This window comes from Trematomus bernacchii, unplaced genomic scaffold (assembly GCF_902827165.1).
Source record: "Trematomus bernacchii unplaced genomic scaffold, fTreBer1.1, whole genome shotgun sequence".
In the NCBI taxonomy this organism is placed as follows: Eukaryota; Metazoa; Chordata; class Actinopteri; order Perciformes; family Nototheniidae; genus Trematomus; species Trematomus bernacchii.
In genome coordinates, this window is record NW_022988050.1 from 9,665,517 (window position 1) to 9,678,181 (window position 12,665).

The 12,665-nt window shown below is 41.5% G+C and overlaps 1 protein-coding gene across 1 annotated transcript in view; it reads left to right on the forward strand.

Annotated features, from left to right (window-relative positions):
- The window catches only part of dock1 (dedicator of cytokinesis 1), a 162,132-nt gene that overhangs the window by 122,368 nt on the left and 27,099 nt on the right, over positions 1–12,665 (forward strand). Inside the window, exons 30-37 of the mRNA XM_034119288.1 lie at positions 774–852; positions 1,635–1,735; positions 6,903–6,961; positions 7,600–7,748; positions 8,869–8,954; positions 9,244–9,400; positions 10,044–10,084; positions 10,484–10,574. Of these exons, the coding sequence (XP_033975179.1) occupies positions 774–852; positions 1,635–1,735; positions 6,903–6,961; positions 7,600–7,748; positions 8,869–8,954; positions 9,244–9,400; positions 10,044–10,084; positions 10,484–10,574 (763 nt within the window). The remainder of the gene's footprint in view (positions 1–773; positions 853–1,634; positions 1,736–6,902; positions 6,962–7,599; positions 7,749–8,868; positions 8,955–9,243; positions 9,401–10,043; positions 10,085–10,483; positions 10,575–12,665) is intronic.

Below are 12,665 nucleotides of genomic sequence, written 5' to 3' on the forward strand. Positions count from 1 at the left end.
GTTAAATAGCAGATGGGCCTCTGACTTTGTGAGCAGCAATCATAATTCCCCTCTAAAAGCTTCATGCCACTTAAGTTATTAACATTTAATTCTGAAACATCGGAGTGGATTAACCCATCAGACAGCGTTCTCATTAACATCTACTCATAGCATCTTTTTCAGGAGTACTTCGAGCCCCTTATGTACCTCACTCTGCGGAAGAGAAAGACTGAACCTGTGCTTCGCCTCTGTTCTGTTTTTAGGGCAAACATTATTTTGTCTGATTCCAACTTTAAAAGTATTCTACCAATTTATTCATTCATATTTGGCAATTCTGTATACAATGTAAAAGTAGTGCTTTGTGCAGGAAGAAATGCCACTTATTTAAGTAGATAGACTCTTGACATCAAGGGTTCCCATCCAAAGTCAGACATTTCCCCCAACTTACCCAAGTTAGTCTTTTTTTAAATACAATTTCCATTATTTCTTATAAAGTCCACTTCAAGTTCAAATCATATTGCTTCATGCTTTTTTGCTATTGTAACTATATGAAAAATGTTCTTACTGTATATGACATTTTCTTGTGTAAATTGCTGTCTGCATGGGGTGTGAATATGACTCTCTGGGGGATACTTACGACTTGAGTATAGGCAAAGCACAGTTGTCTGAATGTGACTTGTCAGACCATGTAATTACAAACAACAGAATGTAAATACTTATATATTAAGGTGGTGAAAGAAAAGCGTGTTTCATCAGAAGGACAAAATCCAAACTGTTTCTTCTTGTTTTTCCAGAGTGTTCCTGCGGGCCATTAATCAGTATGCAGAAGTGCTGAACAAGAAATTTCTGGATCAGACCAACTTTGAGCTACAGGTAAGAGCCGAACCAGTACATTTTTTCTTTTCTTTTGTAAAACACCCCGACAGTCCTCCCTCCCACCTGAAGAAGGATGTTCTTTTAGTCATTTGAATGGCATTTTACTGAGGGTTTTCAGATGCGGCATTGTTGGAACTTCTGAATAGAGGGGGAAAAGAAAAAGAAAATCTGTATGCAGTAGACATAAAAATGGTGGAGAGGGAACATCAATTACTCTGTAATGGTCGGCAATTTGATGTTCAGTTCAGAATATTTTAACCTGCTGCTCCCAGATTAGAACAAGTTTTTGTGCTTGCTTTTTAAATGTCTGACATATGGAAGCAAATTAATGTTGTTGCCGACAGTTTTACCAGTGTTAGGGTTAGTGTGACTTAGAGCAGTTGGAGCTCTCTATGATTTATTAATAAAGTGTTGTGTTTTTTCTTCCCTTTTTAAAGCCCAAAGGTGCATATAATGTATCCTGATATAATCACATAGCATAGCAAAGTATGGCCATTTGTTTTGCAATTGTACCTGAAAAATGTAGTATTTTGGCTTATGGGTATTCTCATTAGGAAGTCTGTACTGAAAACTATATATATATAAAGACTCATTTTTTGAGCATGAACTCAAAAATACCCCCAACACATCTAAACCTTCTGATTTAATGGAACGAAATAGCCCTCCAGCCCACATATTGACTTTGGGAATGAATCATATTGCTGTAAAACTGCTTTTTGACTGTGTTTTAAATGTTTTTTATTCACCTCACTTTCTGTCTTTTTTTTAATGTGGGTCAGCTGTGGAACAACTACTTTCACCTGGCTGTAGCCTTCCTTACCCAGGAGTCATTGCAGCTGGAGAACTTCTCAAGTGACAAAAGAGCCAAGATCTTCCAGAAGTGAGTACAAGCTCTAGCTCAATCCACAGGGTCTCCTCATCGCGCACTGACACGGCCCGAGCTCCCTCAGCAGCATGAACAGGCTTTATATAATTCATCACACAAAAGCTCATGGGAAACCCGCTGCAGCGTGGCTCCAGTGGAGGCTGCTCTAGTTGCTTGCCCTTCTGAACAAAGCCTCGACGTAACTCCAGGGGTTACACAGAGCACATGTTGTACTCAAATCCAAGGTATAAAAGTTTGGAATCCCCTCGTGAAATATAGGAAACAAGTCTTTGCTTCCTCCTTAAAACTGCTCCTAAGCACTTTTTATTTGTTTCCCTAACAGATAAAGGGGAGAACATTAAATATCAGAGAGAACCGAGTCTTTAAATGTCGAATACATTTGAAATCCACAAAGTTTAAATATTTGATAGGCTTTAAAATCTGCTCCAGAGGCTTCACTCAGTTATAAATACAGAAATTGGTTTTGTTTCCCGCTCATCCACTGTCTGTGCCTCCAAAAGCCATTCATCTGCATTAGTGTTTTTCATAGAGTCTGGTAATGCAGCCAAACGTGTAAATGCTTTCTGGGCAAACGTAGAGCATGTTGGCTCTAATCTTCATTTGGAGGAGCTTTTGTCATTAAAGCATTCATCACACTGGCCCGAGCCTGACAGCGAGGCTCCTCGTTGGTCAGTGCTTTATTATCGGACCTGATAAGCTCCCCCACAAACATCCAAACACTGCCAACAAGACATTCCCAGCCACCCCCACCCTGCCTTACTCCACTTGTCAGCATTCCCTGAAAGAAACAGCTATTTCATTCTCATACACAAGAACTGCCATTCCTGGTATAAACAGAGCAAAAGGCCTGATCTCTGCCATTGCTATTTCCAGACTATTTATTGAACTTCCAAATATGTCATTTAAATACAACCAGAGCAACCAAAAATATTTCTATACAGGGTTTTTCTTTCTATCTCTACCCGCCCACTCTCCTGCTCTGTCTGTGTCTCTCTCCCTCTCCTCCTACAGCTCACCTTCTCCCTTTTACCTCTCCGTCTCTTCACCCTGTCTCTCTGTGTGCTGACGCATGAACTGTCAGTCTTGCCTGCAATACCAATTATTGTGCCTTGCTTGGGAGCAGAGAACAGAGGGGTGAAATCAGAGTTGTGTCGAGCATGGCTCTTTAGCATCGGCTTTTCTCACACCTGACTTCCAGTGATGTTTGTGACGTCCTGGTGATCCTCGTTTCCCTCTGAAGTTAAGATCAGGGTACTGACAGCATGCTAACATGTTTTTCAGACATGTACAGTACTGCAAGGCCTGGACATACAGATACATGCGTCTTCTTGTAGCTGTTAGGGATGCTTTGATACTGACCAAAAACACAAAATCTGACTTAAAAAAAATGAATCTTGCTGTCCAATCAAAAAGCCTGCAAACAAATCTGTGCTGGAAAAAGTTAAAATGAAAACAGGCAGTATTGCATAACTGGGTTGTGTAAGGGAATGAGACTAATTAGCCCATTTGCCCCAACTTAAAGCGCCTGGCCTGATTCAGTCCTTTTCTTTGTTTCCAGATGTCAGCATGTATTCAACTTGGATGAACACATTGTTATTTATTCAGTCCAAAATCAACCACAAAATAAGTTCACATTTTTATAAGCCTGAAATTATTCTTTATTCATGTAGGAGTACTCCGGCCAGATCCTGACATACACATGGAGAGAGCTGTATAAAATGAGCATGCAGTAATGTCATTGTCATGTTATTCACAATTGTTTTCTGAGGAGAAAAACTGTCATATTGTCAGGTTTTGTGAATTGACTTTGCTTCAGGCTTTGATCACGTCATTTGTTTCAACACGGCTTGTCAGTCACGTGTGTGTTTTATTCTTTCTTGCCCTGTATGCTCCCATGCCTGTATTCTGTTCCCATCATCTCATTCCTCCATGTCCATTTCCTCACAGTGTTGCTCTCTGCTCAGCAGTGGCAGTGGAGAGCCCCAGATCCACTCCCTGCTCACCGCTGACCCTCTATCTATCCTCACTCTGTTATTCTCAGCCCACCTCTTTGAGAGCTCTCCGACCCGTAGCTGACAGCGAAGTGTTGTAAGTCCTGACAGCCGACAGTTACTGCTGTGTGTCCCCCTGCCTACAGGAGTGTGACAGGACAGCATCCTGCATCTGCTGCAGCTCAGAGGAGGACACGATGCCTCTTCCTGAGCAAGCATCTGTGCACCTATATGTATAAAAACGCAAGCTAGGAGAAAAACGACATATACAGATGTGTGCTGGAATGAATAATAAGACACACATGAGTTGCAAAGTGTGGATGAGAGGCAAAGATGTAATACATAATGCATGCAGCGTTATAGTCATTTATAGAGGCGTGCAAATCATTTTATACTCTATCATCTTGCCAATACTCTGCTTAGAGATCAATCCTTTGGCCTCACTCTTCCCTCTGACAACGAAATGTGGTAAAGTGTGTTGACCCGCCAGGCTACAAAGAGTCGACGCAGCTTCTTCGTTAAAGATTCGTTCAGTCCTTTTCCGTCAAAATACATTAGGATGTCTTTGAAAGATATTGGCAATACAATCAATTTGGTTTCAGAATTCCAGTGAGGGTGCAAGGGAATGTCACACTGTGTGGAAGAGGCTTTAATTAGAGAGCAGGAGAGTTATCCAGCTTCAAACTCTCATCTTTTGACTTCTCTCCAATGTCATGCCAAGGTGTCATGCCATCAGTGTGTTAGAAGGAGACAGAGGTGCCACCATGGCTCCATCAGTCACTCAGCGTGAGAGTCTGATGTGAGGCAGGTCTGATTCTTGGTACGGGCCAAATGTGCAGCCGCCTGCAGCGCCACCAGCCGGAGAGGAAGTGAGACTAGAGGAAAGAGTTATTGATGACACATTTAACTTTAAATGTCGCACAAAGACATGCCAGATAGTTTATTTATTGTGTTGCTGATGCATTGCGATAAAACTTTGCACTGTTGTATTGGTGCCCACTATATCATTAAGAGGTGTACCTTTTTTAAACAAATCAAAACACACTTGAAGTGCCTTACAAGCAATGGACAGAAATGATGTTGTTTAATGTAGGGACATCTTAATAAAATAGGAATAAGTAATAACGAACTGTTAAATGTTGATGATTGCAATATACAGTAATAATAAAGATGACAATAGAATAAGAGGGAGTTCAAATATCATCTCAAACCAGTTATCTAGCTTGAATACAAGGTTGTAAGGTTGTTTTGACCAAATAAAAAGAATTTCCATATTAACCAACATTGTCAAGTGATCTGTAATTGTATTCTGGGTACCGTCTGACTTTTTCAGCCGAATTGATGTTTACACATATTAAAAGGACAGTGGGTACCAAGGCATGGCAGTTAGGATGGATCCCATAGACTTTGCCTGCATCTTGTATTTTAACACCATGAGCATGTCTTGGTTGAGCGTAAAGACTTTGAACGTTTGGCACTGTTTCAGAAATATAATCACAGTGCAGTGATTCCCCATAGTGAGCAAGCAGTGAAAATACATTTGATTACAGCGTGCATTGGTGCGGCAAAAGCTTTCTATACCAGGCCAGTAGAAATATGAGTAAAAAAGTCAAACGGCTCTCTGAGGACTGTTATCTCCATTGTGTCCTCCATTTTCTTGATCTTAAAACAATTTCAGGCTTGAACCTACTCTGTTTTCTTATCCATTGTCAAATCGCTTTTCAAAGAGTTAAATCCATTACTGTGGTTGATCCTTCTCGCAGAACTGCTCTCACTGTCTGCCTCCTTGCCTACTGTTTCCACTCCTGTTAGTCTCTCCATCATTCACTGTCTGTCTTTCCCTCCCTGTCCTCTCCACTTCACTGTTTGTCCTCTCCGTGACCCGGGCCTGTGTGGCAGCAGGGAGAGGGCCCCAAGCTGCCGTGAAGATTGGTTCATGACCGAGACATGGCAGAGCTGATCAGTTTATAAGCCCTCATTCACAAACGCTAGACAAAAAGTCAAAGCCAAATCTTTGTTTTATATAAGGGCTCTTGAAGCCCAGAGTCGACCTCGAAAAAGACCTCGTGATCAAACATTTGCGTCCTGTCCTATGTCAAATACACAAAGCAGAAGACAGCTGACAGCCTGCTGAATGCTGGCATGAGTGTGTGTCGCAAACTTTCACAAGTGGAAATGACTCATTAATGTACATTTATAATCCAAATATCGAATTAAGACAAAACAAACTAACCATGGTCACGACATTGTGTGAACTGTCATTCAGGAATAGATGAATAGAAACTGAAGGACCTGCTCTCCACCACGTATTTAGCTCAGGAACAGATAACCCACATTGTTTCAATACAGTATATTGTCTTTAGCTTGGTCAATACATCCAAGCAAAGCAGCACTCGGAGGGGCTTTGAAATTCAGTTTTTACTCTGTGACTGCAAGAACAAAAGAATATAAGTCTGGCTTTGATAAATAAATAAATAGAAACTGCCATCCACTGTGTTGTGGATGTCGCTGGAAGCTTTAAAACAGAGGCCTGGTTTTCAGCATCCGTATAAGTTTAATGTTTAGTTCACATTTTCCTCATATTTTGGCTAATTCTCTAACGGTACGTCCACACGGCAGCGTTGCGTGCTTCAACAGAGACGCTTCCCATTCACTTTGAATGGGGTGACGTCACGCTTTGCCGAACTGCATTGTGGTTCCGTCGCGTCGCTTTGCCTCCGTTGCTCGCTTCGAAAGTTGAGAAAAGTTCAACTTTTCAAGCGTCTACGGAAGCGCCAGCCAATCAAATCATATGCCAGTACAAGTTCTAGCCAATCAAACCGCGTGCTTGTGTGTCCGGGGCGGGAGATTAATGTGATTGGTTGTTGGTCGCACGCCAGACACGCCCACCGGTAAGCTTCACGCTGCCGTGTGGACGTATCGTAACTCTTTCTCTCACTTAAACTGAAATCTTCATATTATTGTACTTTAACTTTGGTTGGAGCAGCTGAGGCACAGCTGAAACATGACACACGCATGACTCATACGTGCAATATGTTACATTGCATCAAGCATTTTAATTTGTTCGCCACTTCTAATTTTCGTTAGTATTGCATTCACTTGAGACTGCATTTGATCTTCTATGCCATGATTTGACTTTTGTGTAACATATTCCTCTGTTTGTGTTTCAGGTACCAGGACATGAGAAGACATATTGGCTTTGAAATCAGGGACATGTGGTACAATCTCGGTAATTTGACCAATTTTGCTTCACAATTGTTCAGTTTCCCTTGTATCCAAAGAATTTTTTTTTATGATGAAAGGCCAATCAAACAAACTCTGCAATAGAACTCCAGCAACACACACGTTTTTCTTAATAATGATTATCTGCCAAACTACTACTCTAGCAATTATTATCAATCAACTTGTACAAAACAGCAGATAAATATAGCAATCCATGTGTTAATTCGATTTGTGTTGTGTGATCAGAGAGACTCAGCTGTCAATTCTCAATGGAGTGAAATTGCGATGTGTGATTGTAGTGTTAGATTGGGCACCTGTGCCTCCCTAAGAGTCTTCTCATTGTAACCTACACCATCTGATCCCTTAATAAGATCTTTCCACCAGATTGGATTCAATCATTCACTGTAATTAATTAGCCTTTTGCAATTTTTTACCTGAGGTGTTAGGTTTAAAGTTATATACCGCATGATTTTGTGGATAATTCGGATGAGACTTAATAAACATGTGCAGCCAGATTAATTATAAATTAATTGCAAATCTGTTCATGCCCAACTTGTTAGGATCAAGAAGTTTTACTTTAAGCTAAAATGAGTTGTGTTGTACTTTCCATTTATATGCAAATATCCCTTTTTTTTTCCTTTTAAGGGCCACACAAGATAAAATTCATTCCCGAGATGGTGGGTCCAATCCTGGAAATGACGCTGGTTCCTGAGATCGAGTTGCGAAAGGCCACCATCCCCATCTTCTTCGACATGATGCAGTGCGAGTTTCACTTCACATGCAGCTTCCAGCGGGTGCGTCCTCTCAAACATAACAGAAAACACTGCAACAAAATCACTGTATGAAAAGTAGCGGATGGTTCTGTTGCACTTTGAGCAGGAGTTAACACATAAACAGAAAGAAGTTCAATAGCCACAAGCCTTTTTTTAATTCTCTCATGTAAATATCTCATTTCGTTGTGCTCCGATTATCAACAGCCACGGTAAGTGAAACTTAATGTTATGTTCCCGTTCCCGGGCAAATTTAAGCCTTTCTGCTTGAAGAAAATCAATTTGGCTACAGCAGTTCAGCCATAAGATGTCTCAGGCAGTTTTCAGCCTTGTGATGTTTATGTGGGCAGCCAAAGTATGTGAAGCTTATTGTACTTGTATCAAATTGTAAAGCAGCACAAAGGCTTCCTGGGGTCAGCTGGAATTTGTTGTCCTGTCTCAGACAATGGTAGTTAAACCACCCTCCCTCTCTGAAGGGAGAGGAGCGCTGATTATTAAATCCATGTGTCACTCAGGATCGGACTCATTGGAGGTGAATGCCACTTTCCAGCCTTTCCCTTTACTAAAATGTGATCAATTTCACATTAGCCTGACCCCCGTTAATGCTGTAAGCCGCTAATATTTCCTTAACCGACTCTCTCTCCTTTTGTGTTTGCTGTAAATCCTGGGCTTAACAGAGGGCAGCGTTCGTATCTTCTCTTACTTGGCAGCACTTTCCTCTCCTCTATTTTATTTGTGCTTGGCCAACACACCAATAAAGAAGTCAGTGAAAATGTGTTTGTTTCAGCACAATAAAACCTGATGTTATGCAGCTGCTACATACAAATATCAGAGAAATAAGGTCCATGCATCACTGTCAGGAGCTACCGCAACAACAGAGTAAAGTAAAGAGGATGTGTGTCAGGATGCAGCTTTGTTCTGTGTTCTAACCAAATGTATACAGATAATAATGAGATTAAAGAACAGAAAACACAAGCTGAAGCAACCAGCTGTGCTGCAGGAGAAGGGCGATTAAAGTGGAAGCACAGACCCCCTCAGCCAAGCCTTGATGCAGCGAGAGAGCCAGAGTGAGACGGGGAGATGGCGTTAATGAATTGAAAAATTAGCTACACTGATTATTTACGCCTGCTTTGTCTAATTGCAGTTTGAGAACGAGATCATCACCAAGCTGGATCACGAGGTGGAGGGGGGCCGCGGAGACGAGCAGTACAAAGTTCTCTTTCAGAAAATGTAAGTGCTGATTAATGGGCAGGATTACGCCCGAGCCTCTCGCAAGTTAGGTAATGCTAATTGCAACACGGCACGCCTCAAAAATAATCACAGAGCGCTGATGATCACACGACGATCACAGCTTGCCACTGTGGTATTTGCTTTGAGCACTGTCGGATGCTAACTCTGCCTCAATGGGCAAAAAGAAACAGATTGCTTCTCTCAAATCTTTAGGTCTAATTCATGCTTTCACATTTGTTTCTCTCTCTGCCCCTGGCTTCTCTTCCTCCACATTCACGTGTGCACACAGTTTACTGGAGCACTGCAGGAAACACAAGTACTTGGCCAAGACGGGCGAGAACTTCGTCGGCTTGGTGGTGCGTCTGCTGGAGAGGCTGCTGGACTACAGGACCATCATGCACGACGAGAACAAAGAGAACCGCATGAGCTGCACCGTCAATGTGCTCGTAAGGCGTCTTCTTTTTCTCAGTTTCTGATTACCCACAATCAGAATAATGATGACAAGAATGACATGTGGAATCTATACATCATTTACCAAATCTATAATATCAACACCTAGGCATCGTTCATAAGCGTTTTGTGTGGCTATTTTGTAGCGGCACAGAAGAAACAATAACAACCACATGTCACAGTTCATTTTAAGATGTTATCACAGAGCGATTCACCTGCAAATCCTCTCCTCCGGGAAGTGACATTTCCTTTTGGAGCACTGAAATGTCACATGAGTTCTGGCATTGAAAAGACGGGTTATATTTAGCATGAATCAGTCATGTTCTCTCGATGCTGTCAAATGAATGTTTTTATGTTATAGCCGGGGGATCCTGATGTCAGACACTGTACTTGTCTTTAGTAAATACTTCATGTCTTCCTGCCGCAAGAAAGGACCATATTTATTTGTCTCCATATTTTTGGAGATTCAGTTGTCACCCTGCCAAAATATTGTCCTTTAAAAAAGTTACAAAATAATCTACAGTGCAGTGTAAGCATGATACACTGAACCTTTTGTAAACAGTATGATGACAGTGTTTAACTGGAAGTCTATGAACCATTTTAATTATTTTAAATTGTTTGTCTCTTTTCATCCTGTAGAACTTTTACAAGGAGATAGACAGAGAAGAGATGTACATCAGGTAAGTCAAATTAGGCCTAGTGCCTGTTAAGCATGTATTCATCTTTAAGCCATCAAGCCTTTCGAGACATTTTACAAACATTTTATAGACGGACATTAGTATTCAGTGCTGTGAAATTCAGTTAAGTTTGATATTTTACCCATCATAGACTTATTTCTCTACATTTTGTCTCCTAGCCGTCCACAGATATCCATAATAAATGATTGGATTAAAAAAAAAAATACATTTCCATTTCCACAATCTCACGAGTTAGAGTTTCCCACCTGTCTGTCAAGCTTTATTTCAGGTAAAACTGGCTGTCAAGACGTGTCAGTCTAGCAGAGTTAACTTTCTGTCTGTTGTTAGAGTTTGAAAGACCCATCCAGACATGACTCATACTTCATTTCTTTTTCCTGCCAGGTACCTATATAAGCTGTGTGACCTCCACAAAGAGTGCGACAACTACACTGAGGCTGCCTACACTCTGCTGCTTCACGCCAAACTGCTCAAGGTACACAGACACAAATATAAACAGGATTTACCATACCATGCAGGATTTAAGCATACTCACAGAAATGTTCTTCAAACAGAACCCAAATACACTGTTAAGCTATTGTCAGGCCGTTGGCATTTAACCTCAGGCATTAAACAAGTGTGTATCCGTGGCTGTGGATGTGTACAGGATTTAGAGAGATAAGGCCACATCCCCTTTTAATCCCACCATGGCATGAGATGGCTGCTAAAAGGGCAGAATTGCTGAGCAGCATCTTTTTCACCTTGCCTAGTCGATGCAAATCACACAGAGTATCTGATCCTTCCTGAAAAAAGCTGAGGCATAGTTTAAAGCAGCAGCCACCTGAGGTGCTTCAAGATAAAGGTCTACTTTTACTGTCCTCTTTGTCAGCAGGAAACGAAGAATCCTCTGCTATAAATCACATTGCTCTGTGCAATGCACCTCGGGTGAGATGTGGTAAAGTCGGCAGGTTTCTACCACACCTTTAGTGCAATGATATCTTAAATTAGATGCATACATATTTATACCCTATCATAAAGCATTTCCTCCAAGATCACACCTTTTTGTTAATGTAGGCTTGCTCTATGTGTGGAACGTTTTTTATCTTTGCCAAAAATATGTCCTATTCACACACAGAGCTGCAGTGTCTATTCCCAGACGGGGTTCGGTATACCCTGAATTTGGAGTTGTTCTCCTCTGCCTTTTTTATCTAAAATGGTTTCACCCTACATCTCATCTGCATTTGCATAAATAGCTGGCTGCATCCGCCCTTTGTACAGGTCCCGACAGGGGAGAGCGAGCTGTGACTGAATCACATTTTCCGCGCCGAGCAGTCACAGTAGCATTTGCAGGAGTTGTTTTTCTTATTATTATTTTAATCCTGCTCATATCTCTGCAGCTGTGGCGTCCCTGATCATACCTTCAGAGGGGGATTCACTATTATATTGTGGAAATTGGTTCATTTTGTTCAACTGCAGTCTGGATAAATCCTTTTTTTCTCCAATAAGCGTCTCCCTGTGTAATCTCTGAAGTCACTGTCCTCCCTTTGTATTCCCACACAGGCATGTGTAAACAAGCTTGAATGAGGACGAATGAATAGATGCGTAACGCTGCTTCCACCCGCAGTAAAGAGTCAAACTGGCTCCAGTAGTAATAATTAGTCCTCCAGTAGAGTTCCTGCAGCAGTGCTTAATAAGGTTTGAACCATTTCCAGCACTTTGTTTATAGTCAGAAATGTATCAGCACTTTAGTTTTGTGGATGCAGGGTCATCAGCCATCCATGAATAAAGCGAGATCCCTTTAACTCTGTAAATGGTGCAGTTCAGCTGTAAAGGAATCGATAACCTAACCCAAAGCCTCCCAGCATCCCTCCTCGTGCCACAGTAACGTAATGTGCAGAGCAATTACTTTTCTCACCCATCTCCTGCACAGGGTATGCAAATTCCTTGGCTTTGCTATTCAAATGTAACCCTCATACGAAAAACTTGGACCGGATTTCACAGGAGATCTTATCTCTTCAGGTTACTCACAACACCGCAGAATCCCAATTAAAAACTGGCTGGTAATGAATCGGCCCCGGCAGCACGCACAGGATTATGCTTCCTCGACACGGAGGCCAATCAGATTGTCCATCTCCCCGTAAGCCACGCTGCTCTAGCTTGTCAGAAACCTCATTATTCTCCATGCTGGGTGGAGGAGAGGCATGATGGAGTACACGGTCAGCACAAAAAGCAAGCACCCGCAGTCATGTTGTTTCTCTTTTTGCACCAGTCTTTTTTATATTCTTTACAAAATCAAGAACAATTGTAATGAATAAGATTACGCTGCTGCGTGATATGACTCGATTATATCAGATTTATATTAACACAAGCAAAGCTTCTCTCTAATCCCATAGCTCCACATCACTGGTGGGCTAGCCTACTGGAAGAAAATGTATTTCTTCCTTTCTTTATTCCCTATTCGCAGTAGCACTAGCATTGGCTATTCTTCCTGGGGTCCACATACATACATTTCAACGTAAAAGAACAGCTCACCTCATGTAATTAACAAGTACCAAGTGAAAACAAAACATGATAATGCTTGTAACCA